The following is a 14,468-nucleotide window of genomic DNA, read 5'->3' as shown; positions in this document are numbered from 1 at the left end:
TTGTTCGTCGCCCTGGTTAAGGGGTGGGAGGCGGGGCAGTTATACGTCGATCATGATGACCGATTCCCTCTTTCTGCCCCCACTTTCCCCCTACCTTCATGGTATCGCCACTCCCATTATTGTTCCTGAGGAGTTTATCTGTCCTGGGTTGAGAGCTCTTATCTGTACCCATGTACATGCTCTGGTCTAACCCGATTTGTCAGGTAGAACTGGGGTCATGATTTGTGTGTGTGTGTGTAAACATTAAAGAACTAGAGGGAAGTTGTTCTTTAATGCTTAGCGATTAAAAATTCAGCCACAACTGCTGAAAACAAAGCGGGTGAACAAGAAAACATGGTAAAGAAAGCTAATGGTGCCTGGCTATCAAAATATATAGCGTCTGGGGGCTTGATGGTAAACAAGCGGCCATCTAGCTCAGAAGCAACAAAGCCCACATGGAAGAAGCACACCAGCCTGTGTGATCAAGTGGCTCAGGAAGGATCAGTTATCAGGCATCAAAGAGAAAAAGGTGTGATAGTGTGGGAACTTTAGAGAAACAAAGCTGTTCTGCACCCTGGCTGGCTAGTCCCTCCCTTGTGATCCTTCTGTAGTGAGGGGATGTGCAATTGTCTACAGAGGGGCTTTGGGTCGACACTCCTCTCCCCCTTGTTTGCATTGATATGATTGTTTGCTTTGGGTCAGGTCCTGGTGTTTTCAATATTCCTCACCCACATGGAATTTGAATGCATCAACCCCCCTCTGATTTTCCTTATACTCCCAGTCCAGCTTTAGCATGTGTATGAAGAGGCTGAAAATACCTTAAATTGAGTCAGGTGCACCGTAGTCCTCAAAGAGGTAGTCTGGCATGATAGATTATTCTTCCACGTCACGGGGTTTCACACGCCAACTTCAGCCAGTCACTGTTCCTAAACCCTGCCAGGCCCCTGAGCCTGAAGTGCCTGCTCCCTGCTCTCTGCTCGAGGCCCAGCCAAAGGCCTGGCACCTCCTTGGAGCCAAGTGATGGGAGGCTTCTGGCCTTCCCTCTCTCTAGGGGGCTCCTCAGGGCACAGCCAAAATCACTTTCCTTGTCCGTGCAGTGGACAAAGCATACAGTTAGGAACATTGACATAGAAGGCCGTGACCTAGGGCGGGGGCCCACCTGCCTTTCTCATGATAAAAGGGAGAGGCTCCCAGTCCCTTGCCTGTGGACGGAGCTGGCTTTGCGCTTGGTTTTCTGTGGTGGGCCGGGCTGCCCTGTGCCATCTCTGGCACCCCGTCCACCCCATACATGATCACTAACGGGCTGGGGTCAGAGGTGGATTCTGGAGCCTGTGGGATGCAGCCCAGCTGCCTGCGCTACTGTGGGCATCATCAAGAGAGGAGCATTCCAGAAGGTTGTCCTGGCCCGTGCTGGGCATCGGCCAGTGTCCTTTCTCTCCCCGTCTTTCCCTGGTCCCTTCTCGACTCAAAGCGGATCCTGTAGGGCAGGATAGAATTGCTCCCAGGAATTTCTAAGACTGTAACTCTTTACAGGAGTAGAAAGCTCCCCGCTTTCTCTCGTGGAGTGACCGGTGGTTTTGAACTGCTGACCTTGCGGTTAGCAGTCTACTTCCTTAGCCTCAGCTTTTCACTGCTGAGAGAGGTTCCTTGTGGATCAGGGTGGACAAACACAGGGAAGCATCTAGGATCTCAGCATGAGCTGGAGAGGGGGTGTGTGTGGAGGAGGGTCAGGAAGGACAGCAGAGGACTCAATCAGGCCACTAGAGGGGCAGGCAGGTGGAGAGGAGAGAGCTGAACAGGAGGGGACAGAGCTGCCAAGGGGAGCTCAGCGTGAGGCAGGAATGCGGCTCAACATGAGAGTTGTGTAGGAGGCTGGAAATCTGGCGGGAGGCCGAGAGAGACTGGGCCTCCCCTGGCCTGGACACCTGACAGCACCCGAGAGGAATGCGCGGGAGACAGCAAGACCAACGTTGCCGCCTCTGGCTCGTCAGAAAAGAATAACCTACCCACAGGTCCTGCTGTTCTTCAGCCTCCTCTCTACCACACTCCAGACGGGTTCTGACCCCTCTCCTGGCTGCCACTCCCTTCCCGGCTCCCAGGTCACAGGACAGTTGGGAGGAGGGCCTGAGCCAGAGAGTCTGGGAGGGAGGGGCCGTAGTGACACCTGGGAAAAGCAACCAAACAGCCGCATGCCTGTTCCCTGTCCTTCTGTCTGGGGCAGGAAGGGCGCCAAGGAGATGCTTCTAGTCACCTGGGCAGAATTGCCAAGGGCAAACCCATCTGATTTGGCAGTGGGAGGAGGCAGGCAGGGGCGACGGGGGATGGGGTGGGGGGCAGGCAGCTGAGTGCTCCTGCTACGAGGGCCCCACCCCGCATCCCCCCGCGTTCCTTGTTCTGATGTCTCTCATTGGATCTCCACAAGAAAAGTGTACTAGGAGGCGAGAGGGACAACAGAACCATTGTCACTCCCGGCCATCAGGCCATGGAGTCTGTTCTCACTGGACATAGTGACACCCGGCAGGGCAGAGGAGAACTAGTCGCGTGGTTCTCAGAAAGCCTCACTCCCCTTTCTCAGAGCAGCCGGCGGTCTCAAACTTCGGACCTTGTGGCTAGCAGCCTATGGCCTCACCCAAGACGCCGCCTGGTCTCCCCCGTTTTATGGGCGAGAAAGTCAAGATTCAGGAAGTTGTCCAAAATCAGGGGAAAAGCTAAAATGTGAACCGAAGTCATCCTGGGTCTGATGCCACGGCTTGTGTCCTCTCTAGGGGCTGCCACGGCAGTCTGTCTTCTCTCCACAGCTTTCTCCACCCCCACCCCCTACTTACCCCCCCACCTCATGCTCACTCCGCCCTGTCAGGCAGCAGCCTCAGCCTCAGCTGCAGGTAAGTAAAATGACATCAGAGGAAAAGGTGGCCTCCGCAGTTATATACGAGCACCTTTCCAAGTGCCCAACAGCCGTGCGGGGCAGGGGCTACCTACCGTGTTGGGCGGAGAGGCTATAGCACATTTGCATCATTGCAGACAGTTCTATTGGACTGTGCTGAACTGGAGTTGGAGATGGGTCAGGGTCCGAGAGAAAGGAAGAGCTCAGCCCCCCCCTCCCACCCCCTACCCCCCCACCTACTCCCCCCACAGCATCCGGGGCTGGGGACAGTTGTGCACAGGGGAGAGGGTGTGGCAAGCAGGGGCTTCTGGGCCCAATGGGCTGGAGAGAGGGGAGAGTAGCTAGACCCGCCTCCGGCTTCTGGGCCCCTCCCTCTGATACTGATACTCTTGGCAATGCCAGTGAGCAATTAATTGGCCAGGGTAGGACCAGGGAGGGGACTCCATCAGAGGGGAAACCAGTACCCTCTTTGCAGGTCCCGGTGTGCCCCAGTGTGAGCTGGCCACTTCCTGTCCACTCATCCAGGCCAGGGAGCTGGCTCATTGCCTGCAGGGCCACCACCTTCTCAAATGTAGCCTATTAGCCTCGTGCTCAGGGTCACCAGCCGTGGGGGAAGGGCTGTGAGTGACCTGTGAGTAACCGAGGCCCAGCTATGACAGGGCTACCCAGCCCAGGCCTGGCCCCAGACTGAGACCCTGGCATCCAGCACCCCTGCCCCCACCAAGCTGTCCCTGGAGCCCCCAGAAGGGAGCCTGTTGTGGGCATGTGGATGCCCATGTTTGGAGAGGAAGGAGGCTCCTTCCTGGCTGGGACCACACAGGACAGTTCGAATCTGTCCTGTAAAGACAGTGCGTGCTGGGAGCAACATGCCAGGAACAGGTCTACATGCACACTCGGGAACATTATTTGGCAATAAGTAGGAATGATGCACCGATGCGCGTGGAAGAACCTCAACCCTATGGAACCTCAACCTATGGAACCTCAACCCTATGGAACCTCAACCCTATGGAACCTCAACCCTATGGAACCTCAACCTATGGAACCTCAACCCTATGACATTGAAGTTAAAGGTCCCAAACAGACACATCTACAGAGATAGAAAACAGACTAATAGTAGCCTTGAACTGGGAGAGTTGGGAGGAACTGGAGAATGACTGCCACGGTGTGAGTGTGTGTACTTTAAAGTGACAAAACATTCTAAAGATCCTGTAGAAATATTTAATTGTATGATTTACACGAATTGACGACTCACCATGTGATTTATAGCCTAACAAGCTGCCAAAAACAAACAACAAATTCTATTTACGAAGAGGTGAAAACCAGCTGGAGCATGTACAAGGTGGGGAGCAGGCAGTGCTGGGTGGGGGGACAAGTGGGAGTTTGAGTGCAGACCGAATTTGGAGGAAGACAGCGGAGGCAGAGTGACAGGACCCCAAGGAGGATGCAGAACCAGGCACTGCCATGGAAACGCCAGGGGGACAGACTGCTGGACTGGGGTTGGGGGATATGGGCAGACCCCCCATGGCTGGAAGGGAGAGGGGAAATGTCCATGTCTGGGAGTAGGGGAGGATGGGGAGTCAGGAGTGGGCACAATAGGAGGATGGAGAGTCAGGGATGGGGCACAATGGGAGGATGGGGAGTCAGGAGTGGGCACAATAGGAGGATGGAGAGTCAGGGATGGGGCACAATGGGAGGATGGGGAGTCAGGGATGGGGACAATAGGAGGATGGAGAGTCAGGGATGGGGCACAATGGGAGGATGGGGAGTTAGGGATGGATGGGGCACAATAGGAGGATGGGGAGTCAGGGATGGGGGACAATGGGAGGGTGGGAAGTCAGGGATGGGGGACAATGAGAGAATGGGGAGTCAGGGATGGGACACAATAGGAGGATTGGGAGTCAGGGATAGGGGACAATGGGAGGACAGGGAATCATGGATGGGGGATAATAGGAGGATGGGGAGTCAGGGATGGGGGACAATGGGAGGATGGGGGATAATGGGAGGATGGGGAGTCAGGGATGGGGGATGATGGGAAGATGGGGAGTCAGGAATGGGGGATAATGGGAGGATGGGGAGTCAGGGATGGGTGATGACGGGAGGATGGGGAGTCAGGGATGGGGGACAATGGGAAGATGGGAAGTCAGGGATATGGGAGGATGGGGAGTCAGGGATGGGGGATAATGGGAGGATGGGGAGTCAGGGATGGGGGATAATGGGAGGATGGGGAGTCAGGGATGGGGGACAATGGGAGGATGGGGAGTCAGAGGACAGGTTCACACAGGGGTGGAGGAAAGGGAAGCAGCCAAGTGATGGGGCATCTGGGGAGAGTGGCTGCCAGAGAGTGGGCAGCCGCGGGGACAGTTTCCATGTTGGGCAATGCAGAACGAGGAGCCAGGCACAGGCTGGTCAGGTGGCAGGAACTGCTTGGCCGGCCGTGGCCATGGGTACCCACACTTCAGGTGCTGCCCCTGCTGCTGCTGAGCTGGCAGATGCTCCCACTGATTGCTATGGGTCCTCCCTGCCACGCCCAGCTCCTCGGGCACCAGTCCCTCCGCCTCCCCTCCCTGCCCACAGTGACTCCTGCCCGGAGAATGTCCAGCCCTGGCATAAAGGACCGTGTGTCCATGAGCTGCTGTCAGTCTGCAGCACGGTCCAAGATGGGCTTCACGAGGGCACCCCGGCCAGGGTGTGTGGGGGGGCATGGACTGAAGGTGGTGCTGTTGGTCACTCTCCTCTTGTCAGGTAGGATTGGGGGTGAGGTGGGGATGGCGGCAGGGTGGGGGTGGTGCTAGGAGTCGAGCAGGACCCAGGAGGGACACCTGAGTTGAGTTGGGAAGGTTGGTGGGGATCTGGTCCTGGACAAAGCCGCGGCACTGAGGGAGAACCTAGTGAGCGGAAGACAGGCATCCACCTGGGATCCTCTGCCTGGGCCCCTCAGGAGAGCGTCCCTAACGGGCAGAGTTCCGGAAACGCCATCCTTGACTAAATCAGAGCCCCAGACCTAGCTTCTCTGAGGGTCTGAAACTCAATCATAGGAGTGGTGAGTGCTTTGGAAGTCCCAAAGGGCTAATGGATGTTCATTTTTGTACTGTTATTGTCCTTCTCGTGATTAAAGGGCCAGGGCATGAAGGTGGGATAGTCAGCAGTGAATCATTATCGCTCCCACTTTTAGAGACCTTTTAATGTGTGTCAGAGCGGATTCGAAGCACTTCGATCATCACGACCGTTGTGTGAAAAAACACTTGTTGCCATTTCACAAACACGGGCGGGAACGCGGAGGCCCGATGCGGATGCACTCCTGGCTGAAGGTCCCAGACCTAGAAAGTTGTAATGCCAGGATTCGAACCCAGGCTGGGTGACTCCCTGCCTGGGCTCGTGACCCCTGGGTACACATGGCCTCTGAGGCCTTTCTGTGACCCTCCCCATGGTCTGGAGGGTGTGGAGTGGGCCGGGGAGCCGAGGAGAAGTACTTATCGAATGCGCACCATGGACTGCAGGGGGCAGTGGGCAGAGTCGGGAGGGACCTGGCATGGAGCGGTATCAGAGCCTCGTTTTGAGGAGAGAATGTGACCCCCCCAGATTCTGAAGGTGGGGTTGCTGGCTGGGGGCTCTCCTAAAGCATCATGGCCGTGCTTTACTCGGTTGCTTTAGCATTTTTCTTTCCAGCCTTTTTCAGTGATACATCCAGGGCGGGGGTTTGCAATTTAGATCATCAACTTTGCGTCCCGCAGTTTAAAATCAATCACTAGTCAAACCCCATGCATGTTGTTTTTCAAACATTCCACGCAGAAGGCTGCACAGAGCCAGCCTCTCCGGATGTATCAGCCCCATGTCACAGCCGGCATGCATGTGGCTCTGCCCATGCCACGTGGGACTGGAGTGGACAGCCAGAAGGCCATCAGTGGAAAGGGGGAGTTGGTGGGGAAGCAAAGAGGCAGTTAAGATATGCATGGTTCCTCACCCCCCAGGGAAGTAAGTCAGGAGAGGGCTGACATGGGCTTAGGTGGAGGGCAGGCAGGTAGGCAGATGCACGTGATGCTGGGTGGGGAGGGAGGGAGGGAAGCCGAGCGTGGTCACCCGCCGGCCATGGAGTAGGGTTCCTTCCTGTTGATCCTGGGCTGGCCCGGAGAGCACAGGGGTGTCTCTGGGTGTGGTGTCCTGTCGCGCTAGTACGAGCAGGTTCTGAAGCAACAGGCAGGAACCCTCTGTCTGGGTCCACACCCAGCTTGACTGGCCCCAAAACTCGCTGCTGTGGAGTCAAAGCTGACCCATAGCGACTCCTAGTGGCGAGAGACTTTAGCTGTTTACAAGACTAGAAAGTCCAGAGTGTCTCCCACGGAGCGGCTGGTGGTTTCAAACTGCTGACCACGCCGGATTGCTGCCCCATGCATAACCCCTCCAACCCACCCCAGGGCTCCTGTGTCACGGGCAGGGCTGCTATAGGAAACGGTTGTCTACCCTTCACCCCGGCCAGGACTGCATCTCAGGCTTCAGGCACCTTGTCCCTCACCCCAGCCCCTTGGCCACACCGTTTCTCTTTGCCCAGCCTGTCCTTTGTACTCTGCCTGTTCTTCTTGATTCCCACCCACCCCACCATTGTTCTGTCTCCTGTCTTCTCCTTTGATGGGGTCCCCACCTCCTCTCCCAGAGCTTCTTCCCTGAGGATCGATGTCCCCACCTCTCAGAGTCTCAGTCTTTCCCCATCTGGACATGGGGGGGGGCTTGCTTTCGGCCCCCGCCACTTTGTTATCCCTTCTTGTCTTCAGCTGGCTTTGTGGGGACCTCCCACCTCTGGGTTCCATGTTCCTTTTCTGGTAGAGCTTTGGCCCCCTGCCTCGCAGAGCAACATAGCTATCTCTGCGCTGCCGTCTCAGTGACAAGCAGTTCTCCCCCTCCTTCCCACCCCCTGCCCCCCCGGAGCTCCTTCTGGGACAAGTTAGGTGACAGATGACCAGAGTGGGCTGAGGGGTGAGGGAGAGAAAGCCCGCCTCTCTGGCCCTTACTAACCACCCCTTTCTTTTCCAGGGACCTTGGCTAAGAGCATCAGGGCCTTCCCAGACCCCTGCAAGGACCCCAGTCGGATCACCTCCCCCAATAACCCCTGTCTCACTGGGACTGGTGGTTCGAGTAGCCACAGTGGATCCAGCAGCCATAGTAGTTCCAGTGGATCCAGCAGCAGCTCCAGCGGTGGATCCAGTGGTGGCTCCAGTGGCAGCTCCAGCGGTGGATCCAGTGGCGGCTCCAGTGGCAGCTCAGGTGGTGGATCCAGTGGCAGCTCCGGTGGTGGATCCAGTGGTGGCTCCAGTGGTGGCGGCTCCAGTGGTGGATCCAGTGGTGGCAGCTCCGGTGGTGGATCCAGTGGCGGCTCCAGTGGTGGCTCCATCAGTGGGTCCAGCGGATACAGTGTCTCCCAGGGGAGTTCTTCCTTCTCTTCAGGATCGTCAGGACTTAAGCCAGGCTCAGAGTATTCCCAGATCAGCTACTCCTCCGGGTCTGGCTCGGCACTGCAAAACCCATCCAACATCCCGCAGTCCGGAAGCAGCAGCTCCCAGGCAGGGTCCGGCTCCGCTCTGCCGCCCCGCATGGTCATAAGCTCTTCCCAGAGTGGAGGAAGCTCAAGCGCCTCAGTTTCCCAAAGCTCTTGGAGTTCCAGCAGTGGTGGCCAGAGGGTCAGCTCCAACCTTCGCCCCTGTAGTCCAGATGTCCCCGACTCTCCCTGCAGTGGGGGCCCCGTTGTGTCTCACTCGGGCTCCTACATCTCCGGTTCGCACACCGTGTCGGGGGGTAAGAGGCCCGTGGTGGTGGTGGTCGAGCAGCATGGCTCTGGCGGCCCTGGGGTGATTCAAGGTGGCCCCTGTCACAATGGGGGTCTTCCAGGCAAGCCCTGCCCCCCTATCACCTCAGTGGTAGACAAATCCAATGGGGGCTATCAGGTAGTCGGTGGGTCTTCTAATAGCTATTTGGTTCCTGGCATGACCTTCAGTGGGGGTAAGATCTACCCTGTGGGCTACTTCACCAAAGAGAACCCCATCAGAGGCTCCCCAGGAGTCCCCTCCTTTGCCGCTGGGCCCCCCATCTCCGAGGGCAAATACTTCTCCAGCAACCCCATTATCCCCAGCCACAGTGCTTCCAGTTCCAGCATCTACCAGCCGGCAGCGTCCTCCGCCATTGTGTTCCAGCCTGTGGGCTCCGGTGGGGTCCGGCCCTGCGGGACCGGCTTCGCGGGATCCAAGGGGCCGTGCTCCCTGCCCAGTTCTGGAGCCGCCAGCAGCTCATCCTTCCATCCCTGTGGCAGTGTTTCCCAGGGCCCATGCTCCTCGCCGGGCACCGGCTCCCTTGGCAGCATTTCCAGCTCTCCGTCCAGAGGCAAAATCATCCTGCAGCCCTGTGGCAGCAAGGCCAGCTCTTCTGGTCACCCTTGCCTGTCGGTCTCCTCCTCGGCGTTGAGTGGGGGTCCTGATGGCTCTCCCCAACCTGACCCCTTAGCTGGCGCCAAGCCCTGTGGTCCCGCCACCTCTGGAAGGATGCCCTGCCGCTCCATCAGGGACATTCTGACCCGTGTGAAACCTCTGGGGCCCCAGCTAGCTGACCCTGAGGTGTTTCTCCCCCAGGGAGATTTCTCCGAGAGTTCATAGGTCATCTTTGGCGGGCACACACACGTGGCACGCCATCTCCCAGCGGGGCAGCGTCCAGGGAGTCAGGCATGAGCTTGTCTCAGTTGCTCTCCTCGCTCTCCAGAGACAAGGTCTACTTCTCTGGCACCCCCAGGTGGCAGGCGCTCCTTCCACGCACCACCTTCATCTCTCCTAAGTGGCTGCCTCAAAATCCTGTCCTTGTTCCCTCCCGCTGCCTAGATGCCAGTCCCCTACCACGGCCTCTCTGCCAGAGAATCACTCCCGGGTTGTCTCCTGCCATCGGAAACCTTTTCTGAGATGGTCCAGCCCATTGACCAACTCCACCCAATCAGGTTCTCGACGGGAAACCTCCCCAAGATTTCCAGCAAGTCAGCCCGTCCGCTCCCTCTCTGCCCAATCCAGCAGCCTCCAAACTGCTGTCTGTAAACAGTGGCCGCTTTGCACGTATCTTGGACCTCAGAGTGGACTCTTCACCACCTGACCAACCAATGTATCCATGGGGAAATCACTTCCAATTCCACATGACCCCTTTCCCACCTTTGCCTTCGCCCTATCATGGAGCTCACCAGACCTTTGGACATCTCCCCCCAACCCTCCAGCCCTCTTCCTGGATGCCATTCCCTGGGATCTCAAATGTTGCCTTTGTGAGGGAGACACCAGGTTGTCCGTGGAGATCAAAGCAGGCTCCTTAGGTCCCCTGGATGCTGGCTCAATAAACGGTGTGAACTAGATGCAGCCCTTTTGCCTTCTTGGAGTTCTGGGTTTCCTCTTAGGATATGGGGGTGCTCCACTTTGCCTCGAGAGCCTTCGTGTCCCCCATTTCCATGAATAAGCTGGCCCAGTATCTCTTCACATGCTCCTCCCATGCAGGAGAACAATAAATATTTGTTGAACTGAATACAGAGTCTGCCTGATCTCTCCGATCCTTCCTCCCACTCCTTTCTCTCAGGAAATCGGTTTTCCTTCCACTCCCCACTCAGCCTAAGGCCCACCGCGACCCCCAGTAGACTCCTCATCCTTTCCTCCCTCTCCCTACCAGATCCCTTCTCCTCTACCAGCTGCCCGCTCACCTGCTGGACGCTATCCTCTCTGAGTTCTGAGTGTCCATGTCCTGGGTTTCTGGGCCACCTGGCACCATGGGAAGGCCGGGGATGCAACAATCCAGACCAGATTCCTAATGACTAAGAAGGAGTCTGGGCGTGTGTGGTTCTGGGAGCTGAGGGCGGAGAGTCAAAAGAAAGAGAGGCAAGGAACATGGCCATATGGGTGTGCAACCAAGCAAGTGACTCACTAGACTGCAGAATGCGGTCCCAGCCCGGGGGACAAGCTGTGTCCTCTCCACCGCCACGCTCGTGGGCCTCTGCTGTGGCTCTCGAGCGAGAGTGGTGGGCGAGCGAGGGCAGGGCACTGGAATGGAGAAGAGGAGGTGGAGAGCGACAGCCGGTGGAGAGGGTGCTTTGAGGGCCAGGAGGGGGAGGCAGCCCTTGCAGCCCTCATCTCTCAAGGAGCGGAGAGAGAGTGGGGTGTGCTTGGTTCTACAGGAAGGGCCTCACCCCAAGCACAAGCCACCTCCAGGAAGCTCTGCTTGGCTGTGAAGGAATTCAGCTCTCCCTTAGGATGTAAGCCATACCCTCTTGGGGGGAAGTGTCCAGAGTGGCTACCAGGTTCAATGGAAGCAGGTGATGTCCAGTGTTGCCCCTTCTAGATAATCAATTACAGATTGGACCGTTGTGATCTGTAGTGTTATTGTTGGCTGATTTTCCGTAGTACGTTGCCAGACCTTTCCTCCTAGTGTCTCTTTGTCTGGACCACGTTCAAAATCACAGCAACACCCAGACCTCTCCTGATCGATGGGGGCGGTGGCTGCGCAGAAGGTGCCTGGTCTGGGAATCAAGCCTGAGTCTCCCTCGTGGACAGGGAGGATCTCACCACTGACCCATCATTGTGCCTTGGTTTCAGATTCAGGGCCGTTGGAAGTCCAAGTCCAAACCAACAGAAAAGCATTGCATCGATCAGAAACAACCTGCGTGGAGGGTGGGGACGTGGTCCTGAAGGGTCGGCGGGCTATCCGGCAGGGCTCCCAAACAGTCCTGCCTGGCTTCTTCCTGCATCACGGTCAACTCCCCTTTGGTCCAGCACCGGGAGCTGTTCCAGAAGTTACGATGACTGGAAGCCCATGGGCTGGCATCACAGGGAAGGTGAACTGGATGTGGTCAAGATCCAGAGTTTTTTGCAAAGGGGTGGCTGCCTTTCCAAAGGGCCATTGCCTTTCACCCATCGGCCAATCTGGAAAGGAGCTCTTCACTCCCCTGGGAATGAGTCACTTGGGAATTGGCTGGAGCGGGAGTCCTCAGGTGGCCAGGCAAACCTAATCTGGGCAGTGGAGACAATGGCATTTCCGAATTTTTCATCATGAGACATTTCAGATAATTTTGAAGTAGACAAAACGGCTGGTGAGTCCTTATGCCACCATCTGCCTCCAGCAATATCAACCCCTTGTCACCCCACAAGTTCTTAAATGCCCTCCTGTACTGTTGGGTGGGAACGATGGCTCTCGTTCGCTCCCTTATATGTTGTGGACACACTTGACCGTCTGTAAGAGACAGAACGACGAGCCCCCCAAAGACGTCGACATGCTGATCCTGGGAAGCCGTGGTTACATGGCAGAGGGAAATTGTGGGTGCTGCTGAAGTTTGTTCGCCGAGCAATTGCAGAGCAAGGAGATTATTTTGGATTAGCAGGGTGGATCCAGTATCACAAGAGCCATCCGTGTAAAGAAAGGTCCGGGTGAAACAATGGGAGACGCACTTGACCGGTGGTTGCTGCTTCGAAGATGGGAGAAGGGGCCATGAGTCGCTGTCCCTGCCCTTCCGAAGCTAGAAAAGGCAATGAGGCAGGCTTCTCCCTGAATACAGTCCTGCCAACACCTTGCTTTTGACTCAATGAAGCCCATTTTGAGTTTTAGGCCAACAGAAAGGCAAGATAATCATGCGTCAGCCAGTTTGCGCTCCTTTGTTGCTGCACCCATTGGAAAGGAATCATCATCGTCACTTAAGGGTGGGAGCCAGGCCTGTTCTTTTACCTGCACGTGTCCCCTTCCTTAGACCAGAGTGCAGGGAAGGTGAGGGTGCTTGAGAAAGAGTTGGATCCTAAGGGGAGAAATGAGAACCGATGTTTCTATTGCTGGGCAGACACTGAGCAGAAGTGACCAGGCCCCCAGAGACAATGTTCCTCATGTGCAGGTGTAGGGACAAGGGCAAGGCTCGAGCTGGCAGTCTTCGATGGACTGCCCGTGAGCCCAGGCAGCTGGATCAAGAGGGCCTGAGAACTCAAGGGCAGGCGCCAGGGTGGGGCAGAGACAGAACTTCCTCTGGGACAGGCAAGCGGCACCTGTTGCCACAGATGGAATTAGAAAGGAGGCTGGAATGTGAGATTTATTGTCTCCAAACCACTGGCCCAGCCTGTTTTGATGTCCCCCGCCCCACGGACAGGATAAAGGGTTTGTCCTCCTGGGGCTGCGGGAGATGCTGGAGCCGAGCATGATGCAGGGCCACATGGTGGGTACGTGGGCGCTGCTGGGCCTGCTCCTGGTCTGTCTTCATCTTCCAGGTATGGAGGCTACACTGGACAGAGGGGCAGGAGGGCGTGGGGCTCTCAGGGGCATTGGAATTAAGGGCAGGGATGCAGCCACATGTGGGTCCAGAAGGAGCTAAGAGCTGGAGTCGGGAAGGCTCGGGAACCTGGGAATGAAAGAAGGGAGCGTGCTGGGATCCAACCCAACCCATGGGCTCACTGAGTGCTCTGTCTCCCCTTCTCCCAGGTCTCTTTGCCCGGAGCATCAATGCAGTGGGGGATGAAGTCCCCCGAGCCTTGCCGGGGCTTGGATCCCCTTCCTTGGCCAGACCCTCCAACTCTGGACATGCCCAACCCAAGCCGGACGCTGGGTCCAATAGCCTAGCCAGGGACCCTCTGAAGCCCCAGACGTCTCCATTTGATGGGACCCAGCCTGCAGGAGGTCCTTGGGTGCAGACTTTGCCTTTTTCGGAGGGGCTGCCCTCTCTGGACTCTTGGCCCCCTGAGGGGGATTGGCCAGTGATGGCTGCTGCAGCTGAGGACCAGGCTGGGGACGCGCCACTCGAAGGACTATCTTACCTCACTAATGCTGCTGCCCTCCCTCTGGGCAGCCGTTCTCGGCCTGAAGGCTCTTCTGCACTATCTGCAGGGACCTCCCTGGATTCATCTCTCCTTCCTCGGGAACCAGAGCCCAGGGGTCTACGCTGTTTTCTCCCCTCGGGAGCCCAGGGAGGGCTCTCCGCCCAGCGCCCACCCTGGTCGCTTATCAACAGGATCCTTTACCCGCGTCTGCCTGGGCATCCCTGGGGGGCCCTGAATCCTGGTGTGTCCTGGGGAGGTGGCTGGGGTACAAGGCCCACGCCACCATTCCAAGCAGGAAACTGGGGCATCACGAATCAATACCCAGGTACTAGCTGGGGGGGTATCAATCGGTATCCCGGTGGCAGCTGGGGGAATCAATATCCAGGAGGCGGCTGGGGGAGCATTCATCAGAATCCAGGGGCCCCCGGGGGAAATGTTCATTTACCCCCAGGTGCCCATAACCGCCTTCCTCCCAGAATTCTTCGGCCTCCTGGCTCTTCTTGGCATGTCCCAGCTAACTTCCCTAGTTCTCAAGACGCTGGGCCACAGTGGGGGTAGGAGGGTGACAGGGACAGCCTCTGCATTAGATGTCAGAGAGTGACCTGAAACGAGATCGAATCAGCCTGTCCCCAGTGTTGCCCCCACTTCTCATTGCTTACCCTGCCCGCTGCGCTGCCCAGCAATAAAACTCAAGTGCGGATGGAATTTGCCTTTCTCTGTGTGTCTTTTTGTCCGGCCATCAAGTGACTGGGCTCTGTCCCCGCCAGCCATTCTCCATGTCCCTCTGGCTCCCTCCAGGTGCTCTCCTGTTGCCC

The 14,468-nt window shown here is 57.1% G+C and overlaps 2 protein-coding genes across 2 annotated transcripts; both read left to right on the top strand.

The window, feature by feature from the left end:
• The first annotated feature begins 5,520 nt into the window (after nt 1-5,520).
• Nucleotides 5,521-9,498, top strand: CDSN (corneodesmosin). Its single transcript, XM_075554144.1, has 3 exons — nt 5,521-5,605; nt 7,889-8,420; nt 8,469-9,498. The coding sequence occupies exons 1-3, from the start codon at nt 5,521-5,523 to the stop codon at nt 9,496-9,498; spliced, it is 1,647 nt and encodes a 548-aa protein (XP_075410259.1).
• A 3,542-nt stretch (nt 9,499-13,040) lies between these two features.
• On the top strand, nt 13,041-14,211 carry C7H6orf15 (chromosome 7 C6orf15 homolog). The gene is made up of 2 exons (XM_075553827.1): nt 13,041-13,107; nt 13,319-14,211. The coding sequence occupies exons 1-2, from the start codon at nt 13,041-13,043 to the stop codon at nt 14,209-14,211; spliced, it is 960 nt and encodes a 319-aa protein (XP_075409942.1).
• Nucleotides 14,212-14,468: the final 257 nt, after the last annotated feature.

Source organism: Tenrec ecaudatus, chromosome 7, assembly GCF_050624435.1.
Source record: "Tenrec ecaudatus isolate mTenEca1 chromosome 7, mTenEca1.hap1, whole genome shotgun sequence".
NCBI lineage: Eukaryota > Metazoa > Chordata > Mammalia > Afrosoricida > Tenrecidae > Tenrec > Tenrec ecaudatus.
This window is presented reverse-complemented; position numbering and strand designations above follow the sequence as displayed.

Bases quoted from the DNA above. Each gene is read 5' to 3' on its own strand.
- CDSN (XM_075554144.1), top strand. From the start codon at position 5,521: ATGGGCTTCACGAGGGCACCCCGGCCAGGGTGTGTGGGGGGGCATGGA. The intron at 5,606-7,888 runs GTAGGATTGGGG...TTTCTTTTCCAG, and splicing joins GGTCACTCTCCTCTTGTCAG to GGACCTTGGCTAAGAGCATC. The intron at 8,421-8,468 runs GTCCGGCTCCGC...CTCTTCCCAGAG, and splicing joins AGCAGCAGCTCCCAGGCAGG to TGGAGGAAGCTCAAGCGCCT.
- C7H6orf15 (XM_075553827.1), top strand. From the start codon at position 13,041: ATGCAGGGCCACATGGTGGGTACGTGGGCGCTGCTGGGCCTGCTCCTG. The intron at 13,108-13,318 runs GTATGGAGGCTA...CCCTTCTCCCAG, and splicing joins GGTCTGTCTTCATCTTCCAG to GTCTCTTTGCCCGGAGCATC.